Source organism: Eupeodes corollae, chromosome 2, assembly GCF_945859685.1.
Source record: "Eupeodes corollae chromosome 2, idEupCoro1.1, whole genome shotgun sequence".
NCBI classification, from domain to species: domain Eukaryota; kingdom Metazoa; phylum Arthropoda; class Insecta; order Diptera; family Syrphidae; genus Eupeodes; species Eupeodes corollae.
This window is the reverse complement of record NC_079148.1, coordinates 80,927,698-80,946,395: the sequence shown is the minus strand read 5'-3', so window position 1 is coordinate 80,946,395 and position 18,698 is coordinate 80,927,698. Positions and strand designations below refer to the sequence as shown.

The 18,698-nt window shown below is 27.9% G+C and overlaps 1 protein-coding gene across 1 annotated transcript in view; it reads left to right on the top strand.

Annotated features, from left to right (window-relative positions):
- The window catches only part of LOC129944296 (tetratricopeptide repeat protein 28), a 46,304-nt gene that overhangs the window by 9,634 nt on the left and 17,972 nt on the right, over window positions 1–18,698 (top strand). The window contains exon 2 of the mRNA XM_056053643.1: window positions 9,947–10,177. Within this exon, the coding sequence (XP_055909618.1) occupies window positions 10,154–10,177 (24 nt within the window). The 5' untranslated portion in view covers window positions 9,947–10,153. The remainder of the gene's footprint in view (window positions 1–9,946; window positions 10,178–18,698) is intronic.

The following is an 18,698-nucleotide window of genomic DNA, read 5'->3' as shown; positions in this document are numbered from 1 at the left end:
AATTTTAATTTAATACGCCCGCCTTGTCAATAATACTTGTAGTCCTTAATAATCGCTTAAGAACATTATCTATTGTAAATTAAATTAAAATAAAAAAATGTTAATTACAGTATTTTTAAATATTTCTCTTTATTAACTTCCCACAGGAAGTTATTGTAATCTGTCCTATTTGTCGAGTTAAAAACTTTAAAAATTTCCCGACGTTTCAAGGTCCCTATAATCTAAATAAAAGATTTTTAGAGATGTCTGTGCGTGCGTGTGTAGGTTCGTTCGTTCGTCCATACGTCCGTACGTTCGTAAAGTTTTTTTTCGTCGTCCATAACTAAGAACCAGTGGAGAAATCGACTTCAAATAAATTATGTTATAGAGGTAATAAAGCAGCAAGATGCAGAAATGACTCTGTAATTGTAGTAGGTGTTTTTTTTACCACAGCAATATAAAAAAAAAATTGAACATTTTGGTTAACCCAAAATATCTCACGGACCAATAACACTAGTGACTTTTATTAAATTTTATATTATATATTGTAACGTGGTACCAAACAAATATATTTTTGGAAAAAATCCAATTAACGTTTTTTTATATATACAAAAAATAAGTGTCACCTCTAATATTTTACGAACAATAAATGATTTTATCTCCAAAATAATGTTATGCAACAAAGAATAACGTTTTTGACGGGTCTACCACGATATCTAGAAATTAATTATCTAGAAAGTAAAAATCTCGAATATGAAAATCTCGAAAACAAAAATGTAGAATGGAAAAAATCTCGAAAACCAAAAATCTAGAAAATAAAATCTCGAAATGCCAAAATCTAGAAAAAAAAATCTCGAATGCAAAAATCCAAAATGAATGTTTGAATTTTTGAGGCAATGTTTTATTTTCTAGATTATTCCTGCAAAAAAAAATGATGGAACTCATTCACTTGTAGTCGTGGTATTCAAAAATGTAAATTAAGAAAAAAAAAATAATGCACTGAACAAAAAAATGCATATAACTTTTCTTGTGGTTGGGATAGAACTTTTTTTTATTAATTTTCAGGACGGTCATAAAGTCTACTATGCGGCATTTCAGGGTTATCCATTACATACGGGACACCCTGTATAATATTGTTTATTTTATAACAATACAAATTTACAGACTATGCTTTCAAGTTTTAAAACAGAAGAAGTAGTGAGCAATGTATGTATATTGACATATTTTAAAAATAAAGTTTTAAAAGCAATTAGAGTTGACAAAAAACTGGCGTTCAAAAGTCATACCGCTAAAGCGAGAGATCAATTAATAGGTATCAAGATATACTCGAATTTAAAAATGTGATTTCCATGTGAGATCTAAACTGCTGAGTTAAGAGAGGACGTACGAAGGCTTCTATTAAAGATAACACTTAATTTTTTTTTGCTGATTTAATATACTAAATGGATGTGCCATTTATAGCATAGTGATGTAAAAGTAGGGATATCTTTAATACTCTTGAAAATTAATAAACAGTGATATTGTTTTGGATTCAGCAGAAAAAATCATATCCTGTTTCAAAATACACATAAATGTCCAATGGACCACTAAGAAATATATTTTATACCAAAATATATGAATTCACGACATCTACAAATGTATATGATCGTATTATTTTATTCTCTACAACATAATCGTATTTTTGTTTTGTAATAAGCGAACACGAAAAGGGTTTTGTATACATTTAATATGCCAAAGACACAGTGTGAGCATTCGAAAAAGAGGGAAAGGTTGGATAGGGAGTGTCGGTCAACAATGATTTTGAATTCCTGAAAATTACAATGATATTAAAACATAGAGCGTGGCAAGGCATTCGACATTCGTGAAGTACGGCCAAAAATAAATCTCTGTACTTAGTAAATAGTACGGCCGAAGTTGGGCTGAGGGGTAAACTTAGGCGTTCCTAGAATCGCGGGTATACCGGTTAAATTGTTCAAGGGTAGGAATGCAACTGGCTATTTTACTATGTCGATGTTCGAGTGACATAATCGAGTGGAATGTCACGAAAAGCTCTTCTTTGAATACTGTCCAAGAGTCTTAAATAACTTATCGGAGCACCAACCCAGAGATGAGAGTTGTATTCAAGTTTCGGGCATATATATTTTTGGTAGATTGTAGTTAGATCAGACAGAGAGAAACATTTCTTGCATTCGTCTCAAAAAAACCGTATGTGATCGCTCCACAAAAGGGTGGTTGCTGATGCACATTCCGAGAATGTCCAGATTTTCATTTTCGTTGATGCAAGTGCCACTCATAGATAGTGGCACAGAGGGTATATCTCGCTTTAACGATATGAAACAGCATTGGGTTTTGGAAGCATTAAATTCCACACAGATTGTTTTCCCAATTATACAAATTATAATAATACAGCCATGTTGAAGAAGTAAAAGTTAATCTTAATATTAATGGTACATGAAGTTGAAGCCTTTTTCAAGCTGAACCAAATGACACCAAAATCAACACAATTCGGTTTTCCTAGTTATTTTTTACACAAAATGTCCAAAACATTGGTTTCAATCTGGATTATTAAAAGATTTGTTTGGCTACGTAATAAAAATTAAACCTTGGACTGAAAATTTAGACTTTTTAACTATAAATAAATTATAAATTTTTGTAGGAAGTTTGAGTTGTGTTTATTTTGGATGTCATATGATTCACATTAAAAAAATTTTCAAAAATATTTGTCTAGTATTTAGAATAGTCCATAATCAGGAATGCATTATAAATAACATTCACTTATTTTCAGTGTGTAAAAAACCCAACGGTTGAATAGTTGATATTTATAAATCACAAGGCTCTAGCTATCTACGGACTATTGTGCTACCTAATTTGATTATTTTATTTGTATTACAAGTTATGTTTTTGAAAAGTGAAATTAAAGGCCCTTAAACAAGTTTTATTTAAGTAATAACAAAAGTATACACGTGTATGCTATAAATGGTTTTTTTAAAGATTTGCCTACAAAAGCAAACACAAACAAGATGTTTTTAAAAAACTCAAATTCAACTATTTCAAAACTTGTATACCGGAAAAGAGATATTTATATTTGTCAGTAAACAGTTATTTCTTTTTACACCTAACTTTAAGCTCAAATATTTCGTTTTTTTCATGAACGATTTTGAAAATGAATATTACGAGTTAAGGGTTACCTTTTATTTGATTTCCTTTAACATTGTGCATCCAAATGTATGATTACATATTTCAAAATTTATACATATAGGTATATTATTATTATTATTATTATTATTATTATTATTATTATTATTATTATTATTATTATTATTATTATTATTATTATTATTATTATTATTATTATTATTATTATTATTATTATTATTATTATTATTATTATTATTATTATTATTATTATTATTATTATTATTATTATTATTATTATTATTATTATTATTATTATTATTATTATTATTATTATTATTATTATTATTATTATTATTATTATTATTATTATTATTATTATTATTATTATTATTATTATTATTATTATTATTATTATTATTATTATTATTATTATTATTATTATTATTATTATTATTATTATTATTATTATTATTATTATTATTATTATTATTATTATTATTATTATTATTATTATTATTATTATTATTATTATTATTATTATTATTATTATTATTATTATTATTATTATTATTATTATTATTATTATTATTATTATTATTATTATTATTATTATTATTATTATTATTATTATTATTATTATTATTATTATTATTATTATTATTATTATTATTATTATTATTATTATTATTATTATTATTATTATTATTATTATTATTATTATTATTATTATTATTATTATTATTATTATTATTATTATTATTATTATTATTATTATTATTATTATTATTATTATTATTATTATTATTATTATTATTATTATTATTATTATTATTATTATTATTATTATTATTATTATTATTATTATTATTATTATTATTATTATTATTATTATTATTATTATTATTATTATTATTATTATTATTATTATTATTATTATTATTATTATTATTATTATTATTATTATTATTATTATTATTATTATTATTATTATTATTATTATTATTATTATTATTATTATTATTATTATTATTATTATTATTATTATTATTATTATTATTATTATTATTATTATTATTATTATTATTATTATTATTATTATTATTATTATTATTATTATTATTATTATTATTATTATTATTATTATTATTATTATTATTATTATTATTATTATTATTATTATTATTATTATTATTATTATTATTATTATTATTATTATTATTATTATTATTATTATTATTATTATTATTATTATTATTATTATTATTATTATTATTATTATTATTATTATTATTATTATTATTATTATTATTATTATTATTATTATTATTATTATTATTATTATTATTATTATTATTATTATTATTATTATTATTATTATTATTATTATTATTATTATTATTATTATTATTATTATTATTATTATTATTATTATTATTATTATTATTATTATTATTATTATTATTATTATTATTATTATTATTATTATTATTATTATTATTATTATTATTATTATTATTATTATTATTATTATTATTATTATTATTATTATTATTATTATTATTATTATTATTATTATTATTATTATTATTATTATTATTATTATTATTATTTTTTAATCGCAATATAAATGTTACAAACTAATCTTATACAAGCTACAGCGCTAGCACTACGCTTTTGGCTGGTGTGAAAAATTAGTTTTACAAAACGTTTTTTAAAAATAATGTATACTTAATATAAAATTAAATATTAAATATGAGGGGAGGAAGTCAGGGGTGTCAGGTGAAAGCGCAATTATTGTACACGATCACCTGAGACCTCTCACTTCCTCCCCTTTTTTGAAATAATTATTTACAAATATCAAATAAATTTTTCTACCTTTAGGTGTTTCAATATGTCATAAATGTCTTCGATATGTTTTGCAGATGAGTTTGATAACAGAAAACTTAAATTTTCTTTATTTAATTGTTTACAAGGTTGATTAATGGTGTTATATTCTGTCATAATATTGTTTATAGTTAGTAATTTGTTTGTTTTTGCAAATGTGACATGTTGGTTGGGGTTCTCTTCTTAGTATGTAGCTATGGGTTAACCAGGTGTGTCCTAGACGAAGTCGAATGAAGCATCTGTTCATATTGGTTGGCGTATCTGATGGGTAGGTTATTGGTGAGCAATCTTTGTTGAAACTGGTATAGTGGTGTATATATGAACTCCAATTATCTTTGATCTGTGTTCGAAATTGTTGTTTAATGTATTTAGTTAAGTCCTTTTTTGTGGGACTAAATTGAGATATTTCGATGTTGGGGTTAGTTGATATTTCCTTTGCTTTTCTATCAGCACAGTCGTTGGCTTGGATGTTTGTATGACCAGGGATCCAGATAATTTTTAATTTATCCTTGTGTGATATGATATTATCACGGATATTATTTATCAGAGGTGTGCGGCGTTTGATGTTAGTGATAGTTTGTAAGGTAGATAAACTGTCTGTGAAAATAACGTTTTTTTTATTTGATGCTATTCCCAGTTTGGTGACTTCGTATATTGCCAGAGCTTCTGAAGTAAATATTGAGAAACAGACCGGAACTTTTGCAGCTGATTTAATTTCACCAAGCTAGTTGACAACTGTGAAACCACAACCTTCGTCACGCTTGGAGCCATCCGTGTAGAGAATATTCCATTTGCTTTTAGGATATTTGCTGAGGAGTTCCAAAAAAAGTTGTGTGTATGGGTCAATTGGTGTTATGTTTTTTGGATATTTTGCCAGGGAAGTGTCGATGGCACTGGGTGGTAGTAACCACGGAGGTTGTTTTTCGATGGGTGTACATTTTATTTTAGCATGGATATTGAGATTTCTTGCAGAAGAAACAGCTGCGTATAAGGTTGAAGACTGTTTTGGTATTTTCTTACGTCTTAGAATTTTAGTTAAATCTGCGTGTATTGGTGATCTATACTTTTCAAAGAGTTTTGGTACCAACCGAGCGGTAAGAAGGTTCTTCCTTTCAGCGATACTGTTAAATTCTACTTCGGCCATCATATTTTTGATTGGTGTGGTACGGAAAGCTCTGAGGCTTGTTCTTATTGCTGTGTGGTAGGTTGAGTTTAGTATTTTAAGGTTAGAAGGAGCACACTTGCCATAAATTGTAAGCCCATATTCAATTTTTGATAGAAAAATTGTTTTTGCTGTAGTAATGAGTGTGTTGGTATGAACAAGGCTATTTCGTGATGCTATAGATATTTTATAATATTGAGTCTAGGAGCTAATTTTTTAACTAATACAATACAATGCTTTTTAAATTTAAACTTGCTGTCGAATATTATGCCTAAAATACTTAAACTACTAACAGTCTCAATATTTACATGATTCATTTCAATATTAAAATTAGAACATTTAATATTTCTACATATAAGTTATAACTACAGAACAAAATAAAAGAATTTTTTGAACAACGGAAATGAAATCACATTCATATTCCAAACAAATATGAATGTGATATCGTATTCCCTTACAGTCATCAATTTAAAGAACAAAGAAATAAAAATGCTGACGAAGTCAGTAATGTAAATAAAGATACACTTCAAACACTGGTCGTCTGCCACGTTCCAGTTAGTTCTAAAATGTATCCTTAACAATAAAGATCAAGAATTAAGAGCCCCGCTCTTGATATTCTTTTTAAAAATATTTGCATCTAAATTGCATTTTTAATTTATATGTAGATGTTTATTTTTATTTAAGGATATTTTCGCACCAGAATGTAAACACCAGTTACAGATTTCGTTTATGACTTCTTTTAATAAATTAAAAGATTGGATGACATTATTACATTTAGACATTATATATAGGTCATCAGCGTAAATAGAATGATCGATATTTTTAAAGTTTAATATTATTTCGCTGATGTCATTAAAAGCTATAATAAAAATGATGGCCGATAACGGAGATCCTTGTGGGATTCCGTTTTCGCTTGCATGGATTTTTGAAAAGCAATTATTAACTTTGGATTTAAAAGATCTTTTGTTCAAGAATGATTTAATAAAATAAAACATTTTAGGTTCAACATTCCATTTGACAAGTTTGTTCAATATTATGTGTATACCTATACGTTCGAAAGCCTTTTCGAAATCTATTGAAACGATTGAGATGTGATTCTTGCATGATAAGCTATTTGATATGTATTCGTCTATATGTAGAAGTGAATCTATTGTACCGCGGGTGTGCTTAAAAGCTACTTGATTTGGATTTGTAAGTTCGTTTTTCTCAATGAACCAAAAAAGTCTTGTGGCGACCATTCTCTCTAACACTTTGCTTGTGTAGGGTAGAAGGGAAATAGGTCGATAACTGTTTATATCAGTAGGGTGTTTGTTAGGCTTTGGGATTAGAACTATAGTGGCAATTTTCCAAGAATGCTGTATATTTCATTGAAAAGTTCCAACAGTCGCTTTTTGATATTTAGTGGCATATTTTTTAGCATCGGATACGATACGCGATCATATCCGGGTGTTTTGCCTTTGACTGAACTAAGACAGCTTTCCAATTCAAGTAAATTAAATAGAGCTTCTAATTGTGTTGCTTGTAGTGATAGATTATTTTGGGTCGGTCTTAAGTTGAATGATGCTAATTTGGCTTGTTGAAACTGAGTAGAAAAGTTAGAATCACTACAATAAGCAGAACAGTGTTTGGAAAAAAGTTCGGCGATCAAGTATCTGTTAGGGATTCATTGCCGGTTTCAATTACTTTTATTGAATGGGGTATGTAGTTGCCTGTAAGTGTTCTTATATCTGACCAAATTTGTTTACTAGATGTATTGGGATTTAGGTTTGAGGTGAAATTTTTAAAGCTTTCGATTTTTGCCGCTTTGGCATTTCTGCGAAAAATTGCGTTGGACTTACGGTAATTAATAAGGTTTGTTATATTCGGATATTTTTCATAAATTTTCCAAAGGTGTTGTTTTTTTCGCGGAGGGCAGCGATTTCAGGATTCCACCAAGGGACGAATTTTTTGGATGGTTTGCTGTTAGATTGTGCGATAGCGAGGTTGGCTGCGAAACGAAGACCTTTAATAAATAATGCTTATTTTCAAAAAAAATTTCTAGTGATTTGTTGTGTTAATTGATCATTAAAACTAATGCATGTTAAGATAGGAAAATGGTCGCTGCGTGCAGGAAGTCGGACCTATTCCAGGTGATATTTGGGAGGAGTTTTGGAGATGCCAGAGTTAGGTCGACATGCGTGTAAGTTTTGTGTGTTGAGAAATGTGTTGGTTTACCGTCGTTTAGTACGGCAAGATTTGTATTTAATACAAAATTTTCAACTATTTTACATCTGTTATTTGTCGATTGCGAACCCCAAAGTGTATTCCATATGAATTAAAGTCTCCAGTAACTATTAGTGGAGAATTTATTGTTGTTTTAATGTCTTCTAAGTCGGATGAAGAAAAAGTTAGTTTTGGATGAATGTAAAGGGATAATATGGTTATTTTAAATTTAAGATTTATTTCTACGGCTATTGTTGAAATGTTAGAGTTGATTGGTATAAATTTATGTGGGATTGACTTGTGAACAAGCAGGCCAACTCCTTGTTTTGCAGTGTCAATAGAAATCAAATTATGAAAATAGGCAGAATATTGTTTGGGAGTCTTGATTGGAAGGTTGTCATAAACGTGGGTTTCTTGAAGTGCTATTATTCGTGGTCTTATTTCTTTTATCAATAGCTCGAGTTCATGAAAATTATTTAGATATCCGTTTAGATTCCATTGCAGAATCTTAAGGATTGTTCGAGCTGAGTTTAGGAGCGGCTTATGTGCAGTATAAAAGGTGTTATACTGTGAAAAGTTGCGGTGTGAATTTATCTGGTGATTTGGTTGACTCTGTCGCCCCAAAGTCGAATCATTGAAACACTTTGAAGTGTTTGAGTTATTCGACCTTCGGACGACAGAGTCGTTATTTAGGGAGTCGACTGTATTCTTAGATGTCTTCAACATCGTCGCTTTGGGAGATGTTTTTGGTTTCCATTGTTATGAGAGATGAATCAGTTGTTTTTTTTAGGTTACTCTTAGAATTAAAATTTGAAGGTGACGTTATTGCAGTGGAACTTTGAGAGTTTTTGGGGAGATTAAGGTGTTGTGAATTGGGTTGTTTTTGGCTATTAATTGTAGAAATTGTATTGTGTGTTTTTAGATAGGTGTTCAAGGTTTTAAGAGAGTTTGTGTGATCGATTGTTGGTTCATTTATAATAGATTTTGGAGGTATATTATACATTGCGATTGTAACCAAAAAAACCTATACTAGTGAAAAATATTTAAATAAAAGAAAAACAATTTCATTGATAAAAAAATGCTAAACATCTCTTTAAATCAATTGAATTTCTATAAGTAATAAAAAATAAATAGATGCATCCAAAAAAGAATACCACAATCAATAATTATTTAATAAACAATTACAATTGATATTACTAAATTTTAGTAGTTTAAAAGAACTTTAATAAGAACAAAAATTTAATTTTATCAAGAAAATAAAGTTACATTTCCTCAAAAACAGCAACAATTTTTTTTTTTCATTTTTAACAAAACAATAATATAGTCGTTTTATTATAAATTTAAAGATAAGTATTGTTAAATGCCTAGAAATAAATAAGAAGTAAAAGTAAGAAACGTATTTTTCTATTTGTTTTATTCTTCTGGGTTGCGAGTGGAATTGGTACCTTACATCTTTTTTGCACAGATGCAGTGAATACATACAACTTTTTCACTGAGCTTTATTTATAATATCAACACTTTTCTGCAATAGTATTGAATTTGCAATTTAAAAATTGACCATAATAATGTTTTCTTTTTCAGATAATGTAGGGGAGTGCCATCCACAACACATCATAAATTGATTTTCAAAGCAGCACACCAGAACCATGTTTATCAAATGAAGTAATATTTTTGTTGGGGCGTGTAAAACATCCATTCCCACTTTTGATCTTCGATCCCAAAACAAAACTATCTTGCTTAAGCAAACGGAATAGAAAAAACTTCAAATTGGCTCATTCAACTTTAGATATGTCTCAACGGGATTTCTCAGAGGTAAATCTAAACACTTTGATACATGCATTTGTTTCAACATTAAATTAACCCTTCAAACAGAAAAAACAATAATTTTACTAAAAATACAAAAAATAAAATCAACGTGCTGCTTGTTTGCAATCCTACGCTAAAATTTCAGTGCCTCATCATCATTATCGTCATCGTCAGCCCTGAACACACAAAGTCTGTCACGATTGACAAACAAATGTAACAAAAAAGTTAAATGAAATCCAAAAGCAGAAGAGTTTTGTGTTCGTTTTCTTATATAGTTTTCTGTGAGACGAGGTACTGGGGTTACCCTTCAACAAACAATACAAAATCGAAACCTCTTTAGTTATAAAATACGCAATTATTAAAATACTTAATCATTCTCACTTTTATATAGATTGATCTTTTAAACTAAATACAAATTACGGACTGAAATAATTTAAGCTTAATTCTTATGGAATATGTACATAGATGGTTTTTCCCATTTATACATAAGTGAGGGTCTTTTTTGTGATTTAATTCCATTTACTATATACAAGACTTAGAAATGTATCTATATATTTTTTTTTTATTTTCCTCGTAACACCCATTTTGTTCTGCCCAATAACTGGATTCTTATTGATACAAAAATATTTTTTAATCCGTAAAAACACTTGATTTAAACCAACAAAGTGGCAACACTGTCAACTTGCATTGCATTTGTATTATGTTTTTTTTTGTCCAATCTTATATTTCAATCTTATTTTAAAAAAAATCAAAAAACTAAACTGTGCTCTGGTTAAAGCTGGGTTGTTGTCTTTCTATGTATTTCTGTTTTTTATTTTTATTTAAGGTTCTTTTCTGATCCCTTTATGTTTCATTAACCGGATTTTCGCCTGCATCATTGTGTATTTTGTTTACCTTGAATAAAAAAGCGGTCTAATCATTTAGGTTCATCTGCAAAATATCTTTTGAATACAAATATTTAACTGCTTGACTGAGCGAACTTTTTTTTTTGTTAATATGCCGATCACTTATAAATGCATTTTTTTTTTAAATGAAGTAATTAGAAAAGCCATCGTTAGAGTTTCTTGAGAATTAAATATAAAAAATAATTTAAGATGAGCTAAAGTGTGGCTTTTTCTTGTTTTTGCATTTATCAAGTTGGTACGTCAAATCTTTTGTTTTGTACTTTCTTAGGCAATTATTAAACATATACATTATGCACTTATTTTTTTTAATGTTTGTTAAACAAAAAAAAAAATAATAATAAGAAAAATAATAATGTTAACATAAAATTTTAACTGGAAATTTAATAATTTTAATACTTAAAAGAAAAATATTTAAATTCTTTTGTGGTGTTGTTTCAGGATTTATGTATTCCCCTGATTATTGGCACCAGAAAATGTTATCCCTGATCTGATTTTTGCTTGGAATATATTTCGATAAATATGCTTGAATTATAAATTTATAAAACACTCACTTAAACGAAAACATACACTAAAAAATTGGACGTCTATCTTTTCACGTATCTATTCTCAATTTTCAAAAAAAATCATCGAGTACTTTTTTTGTAAGAAAATCTGAAATTCAGCAAAATTTTCAGCGATCACGCTGATATATATTTTCCAAATTACATAATTAAATTTTTGTATTCAGAACTCGATCATTTCTTCATTTTCAATACTTCCATTAGAACAATACTATTAACGAGCTTTTAAGGCTTTGAATTTCAGCTCTTACAAAAATTTTAAATAAAACAAAATTATTAGAAAAAATTGTGCTTATTTGCATGTTGACTTCACGTACGTATGTATGAAACATGGTTTAGGGATATTTTAAAATGCTTAATCTATTGACAATAAAGCAATCAATAGTTTCCTTCTTTAGAATTCTGAAACTATTTTGTATCTAACAATAAAAATTATCTGATCAAGCAAACATTGTTATTTTGTCTAAACACGCAATCGAAACTGAAGAAGATTTAGAGAAAATCATTGAAATCCTTCCACAGAATGGTGAAGAAAATCCTAAGGCATCAACGGCTAAACTTAAAGTTAATATTATAGAACCAATCTTAGTCTGTAATAATTTAGATCAGTGTGAGATCAACACTGTACTTTCAGCCAGTACATATTTTATGTAGCAAAAAATCCAAACTGCTTTGTCTAATGTGTTCAAAAAATTTAGTAGTTAAAAAAATTGCCATTCTGCTAAGCAAAACCTGAAATAACAGACATGAAAAATGTTAAAAACAAGGGACAAGAAGTTTCCGAATGTGTCCATTCTGTAAGAGTTTCCGTTCCTGGTGACGCCCGAAAAAATATAGGTGTTATTATAAATAAAACAGATAAATATATGAGATTGTAGCAAAAAATGAAATCATGAAACAATTGTAGCAAAGAATGGATCATGAAACCATTGTATTCTAGATCTGAATTCAGTGTGTGCCCAAGAGGTATCCTGAATACCAAAGAAGTACCTAATACCGACATTTCCAAACGCACAGTTGCGAATCGACTGGGACTGGACAAGGATTCAAAAAATGTCTTTGCAAGAAGGGTTATAGCTCATCAAAATGTTTTTGATTCAAAAATAAAATATTATGTAATTCTAAGTGCCACTCCAGCTTATCCTGTAAAAATAAATAAGTTCTTTCATTTAAAAATAAAGTAATATACAGTTAAGAAAACATTTTAATTCATTTTAAGTTGGTAGCTATATTTTCTTTTTCCAGATTTTTGATATAGTAGGTACATAATATTAATTAAACACATTGTTAAGCAGTTGTATACAATTCCTATGAAATATATACATATCCTAGGAAATATGTGTTTTAAATAATCTTTTATAAATCTTTTTATACATTTCCTTAATAGACTCGGCACTGTATGCATTTCCTAGGAATTGTATATAATTCCAAGGTTTCAAACATTTCCGGTAACATATACAAAAATATACACGGAGTTTGAGAACCCATTTCAATTTTTCTCTTTAGCAGAACTTACAAATTAAATTTCATAACAATCTTATTTTTGTGCTTTAAGATATTAAAATCACTCTTTCGTCTTCTCTCCCTCGAATGCCGAAAATCTCGAAAATAAAAAAAAAATATCTAGAACGCAAAAATCTCGAATCCACAAAAATCCAGAATTAACAAAAATCTCGAAAGACTCTATCTAGAAAAAAAATCTCGAAAAAAAATAAAAATTCGAGATTTTTTTTGTTTTTTTAACAGTTAAAACTCAATAAAACAAAAATACACCAGTTTACCCAATATTTTATTTTCTGAGCAATAAAAATAGTTGCAAACAATAAGAAAGGTGCATGTGTAGCAATGTGCAATTGTATGATTGATAACTTTACTTGTCAACTTTGAGTTTGTTAAGGTTAAGTAAGGTATTCCAGGTTTTTTTTTCTAGATTTTGGCATTTCGAGATTTTATTTTCTAGATTTTTGTTTTCGAGATTTTTTCCATTCTAGATTTTTGTTTTCGAGATTTTCATATTCGAGATTTCTACTTTCTAGATCATTAATTTCTAGATATCGTGGTAGACCCAAGCTATACATTGTACCTTTATATACATAGCTTAGCTTTTTTGTTTTACCGACAAACATTCACCGCCGATATTTGTGTATCGATGTCATCCCCAGAAGTTCCTCTGCCTCCTCAACGCATCGTCAGCATCGGTGCTTGGTTGGGTTGTTGGTCGTCGCATCAAGTCATGTCCCGTCGCCCTTTGTAAACAGCTTATTCAGAACAGAAAGATGTCAACGTCTATTTTCGCATGAGTGGTTATCAGAAATTGGTGGATCGAATAAAAATTATACAAGTAGGTTAGGTACACACATTTATAAAACAACAAAACCCATGATGATGGGCATGTTTAAGTTGGATTGAAAGTCATGCTGTACACAAGTGCAACTTGATCCAATTTGATTACATGTAGGAGCTCTGCACTGCCCCAGCACTGCTCGTGCTCCGCACTAAATCTGGAACTGGATTGTTTATAAATTGGTTGCCTCTGATCTTCATACCAGTATCTACTCATGGGCCTTGCAATACTCTCGTAGATCACTTAGATGGTTTTCATTGGATTGTTGGAATTTCTGATGCCATCATATATCTATTTACATTATGCTAGTCTATATAGCAACATCAACATCAGTATTAATTGATTTAGATCTTGATAATTTTTGTCTCCGTTATTGGCGATGATTGGACTCGATATTGTTCATTGAGATGAGTTTACATGTTTGCACGGACAATTACTCTTTAAGGTATGAATAATTTTTGTATCGGCCATGAGTTAAAGAAAGTTGAAAGTTAAAATTACATTTTTCGAATATGGGAACCCATATATGTAGTCAGATTAATCAAGTTGCAGAGTCTAGATGAATAGGTAATTTAAATTTTTGAACTTTAACTTTTCAATAATTTAGTCAATATAATACCTGTAGCTCGACACATAGCTCTTTTATTTTGATTTGGTGTACTTTGGAAAGGACATAAGTATTATAAAAAATAACTTTACCATGTCAGCCTTACGTGTTAATTTTCTGAAAAATGTTTTCGTGATAATCGTTAAGGAACCTCTTTGCATCTTAACGGTCGTAAAGTTCCGAAATCGGTGGTCCCTTAATATGGTAAACCACTATAACACCACCAGTTAGGTTTAGAAGACTTATTTTTTCTTTTTTTAATTTTTTGTAATTCGTACTGTTTCAAGTTTTGTTCAAATTGAAATTTTAATCCAAATTGAGAAAGAACTTAAAGGAGTGTTTTAAAAAATAAAACACTGCATAAGGAACACGACCAAGTGCCTACCGGTTGAAGCGGTAGTTTAGGTTTATAGTGATGTCTATCGGTTTGTGGCACAGAAAATCCTGCACGATCAACATCATTTTTGTCTGGATTGTTACTATACAACACCTATGTACCGCTCTTTAAGAGTTTGTACCTGTATGTTGTATAAGTTGGGTATACATTGCTTAGTATATAATACATTTATGTGTATTGTATATGTATTTAAAATTATAGCGATTTTAATTTTGTTTAAAATTTGTATTCAATTCACAAAACAAAAAAACCCTATAGTCATCTTACATATTTATTATTTTCTAAAATTGTTTTTCTTTTAATATAAAATGGAATTTCATATTGTATTTATTTATGAAAAAATCAAAAGTGGAATCGGCTAAGATGATAATTGACTATTATATTCTTGACAGTCTATCATTTTCATTCCGTCTGTGTAAGATGGTTCAACTCAATTCAATTCGGTTGAACAATTTAAGATTGGAATTGTCACAATTCATTTTGGCTATCGTGCAATTTCAAAATGGTTCCTATGAAATATCTAAACAAAAGTATTACAATGGCTGTATTTTAATAAATTTTTTATCTTTATTGTGCCTTTTTCGAACGTGGTAAGCTTTGTCGGTCACAAGAATGTTTTTTCTTTAAAAGAAAACTAAACAAATTTCATTCGTTTGTATAAACGCCTGGTAGCACTATTCAGAAACGACTTATTTGTTGGAAAACGAATATAATACTTTTTTTTATGACAGCTTTTTAGGTACCAATTGTCGCCTTACATGAATCAAATTCGAATATTTTGATTGTCATTTATCAGCAATAACCTTATGTCTTATGTCTTTCCATGTTTAACCTCACTTACTAAAACAGTTTTTTTTTATGGGATGTACTTGACGAATACTTTAAAAATAAAATAAAAAAAGCCGATGCTATACCACAAATTTGAAAAAATAAGATAAATTATTATAAAGATAAAGCTTAAGTTCTTGTTTTAAAAATATGTATTTGCCAATGTCTTTTTGTTTTTAATTTTTAATGATGATAAAACACAACGCAATCAGTGCTACTTCCTTAAAATCAATTTTCACGAAGAAAACTTACTAAATAAGTTACAAACAAAGAAATATTTCAGAAATGTTTTTTAAAGCGTCCACACCATTTCTGTAATTTTTTTTACAAAAAGGCAACATTTCAGAAGTATATCAAAATAAATAAGGTGGCGCAACAGTCCGTTGAGAACTACGGCCTAGTGACTAACGACTCTCAAAACTCCGCGAACATACGTACACACACGCGCTCAGGCATCTCTCTAAAAATCTTTCATTTCGATTCTAGGGACCTTGAAACGTCAAGAAATGTCAAAATTTTCAATTCGACAAATCGGACCAATTACAACAACTTCCTATTAGAAGTTAAAAGAAATCATAAATTTAATTGATTATTGTATTTCGCAGCTCAAATTAGGAACTCAATAAGGGTCTTCGTTGGGATAAAATTTCTTATAAAATCTCAGCACAAAGAGCGTGTTAATAATGGATTAATATTTCTCCATCAACTCCTTAATAGTGAAATAGAATTGATAATCTTGTATTAATTTGAATTAAAGAGGCAGTGCTCATCACCTCCGTACATTTAAATTTTTAAATGTAGATTTCGATACAACTAACTATGACGTGGATTAAAATCATTTTTTAGAATCAGTGCTGCACCTTCGTAAACTCCTCTTATATATTTTTTTCTTTTCTCAATTATTTCATGTTTTTTATATTTTATATTTTATATTTTGGATTTTGTGCGTGTGATATGCCTAAGTTGTGTTACTAACAACTAACAAATGCACTTTTGATATACCTTTGACCGTAGACTGACGCCTGTTTTACACTTTTACTCTCTAGCATTCTGAAGTGTATTGTAAAGTGAGATACAAATGTACTATATAGAAGTTGTGTCATTATTAACATTTTAATTAATAATAATGTATAACTTGATTTAAAATTATCTTTATAAATGTGTCTTTCTGTTAAAAATGTTTTTGTTATTTTAATTTAAAACATTTCCGTTCATTTAAATTTCGAACATTAAAAAATTAATACAAACCAAAGAACACACTTCCCTTCTATAGTAGGTACTCTCATGGAACATGAAATTCTAGTTCATTGGCGCTGGTTATTTTCTCTTATTCTCACCTTCACCAGCCTTGATAACTAACAGATTTATCTTTCCACCAATTTAAACAAATAAACTCAAATGCAATATTAATTCATGACATTTTATGATTGGGATCGACGCACGGAGAAACCAAGTCGCTCTATTAGTTTTTTGTTCACTTGCATTTAAAAAAGATTTTAAAATTTTTCGATAATATTTAAAATGCTGCACACATCAATCTCCATAAAAAAGGATATTTATTTTATCATACTTAAAACTAAAAACTTATAGTTCTGAGCAATCATATGTAGCGTTTTGTGTTTTTTTTTTTTATTGTTTTCTTTTAATTTGTATTAATAATAAGATTTTTTAAATCTTAAGGTGGGTGTCCATTTGAGAGTAAAAGTGCTGCGAGTCGCTCTCAAGCTGCTCTCGAGAGCGATCCCGCAAGTGAACATAGTCTGGAGAGAGTTGACTAATTACTTTCGACATTCGGTCTTTTTGAAAGTTACTCGCAAGTGGACACGTGTGCTTACAACTATCCGAGATAAGCTCGCGAAATACCAACACAATTCGTATTTTGCGAGCAACTGTCGAGAGTAAACATGGCAAATCAGTGGAAACTATGTCTATTGTTCATATAAATTTGATTTGAAAATACTTTTTTTACTTTTGTATTGTTATTGTAATGGGTCCAATTAGTCAAATTGAAAATGTTGACATTTCTCGACGTTTCAAGATCCCTAGAGTCGAAATAAAAGATTTTAAGAAAGATGCCGTACGTCCGTACGTTCTCGAAGTCTTTTCGTCGTCCATAGCTCAAAAACTAGTAAAGATATCAACTTCAAATAAATTTTGTTTTACAGATAATAATGCAGAAAGATGCGAAAAGGCATCTCAAGAAAATTGAGTGTTGGTTTTTTTACCATAAAAGTTAAAAAAAAGGTAAAAATGTTGGTTAACCCCAAATATCTCACGAATCAAAAACATTAGAGACGTGAATTAAGTTTTATATTGCATATTGTAACTTGATACCAAACAAGTATATTTTATAAAAAATCAAATTAACGGTTTTTTTATAAATCAAAAAAAAAACTGAAAAAAAAATATTTGTTACCTCGAAAATTGTACGAATAAAAAGTTTTTTATATAAAATAAAAACCTAAAAAAAACATTACTCAAAGTTGTTAAAAATTGAATTTTGACTCAAACAACTCTTCAAAAATTTGAGATTATGGCTTCCAACTTATTTTATCTTATAAGAAATATTTTTTTCAACATTAGGGAAAATTTTGAGAAAAATCGAATTGACAGTTTTTTAATAAAAAATAGAAACTTAAAAGAAAATTTTACAAAAGTTGGTAAAAATTCATTTCCGACACAAATATCTTTTTAAAAATTTGAAATTATGGTTTCTTACTAATTTTAGCTTAAAGGAAATATTGTTTTCAATATTCAGTAAAATTTTGAGAAAAATCTAATTGAAAAATAATGCTAAAATGTGGTAAAAAGTTACTTTCGACTCAAATAGCATTTTTTATTTAACAGAAAATGTTTTTTTCGATATTCTGTAGTTTTTCTTATATA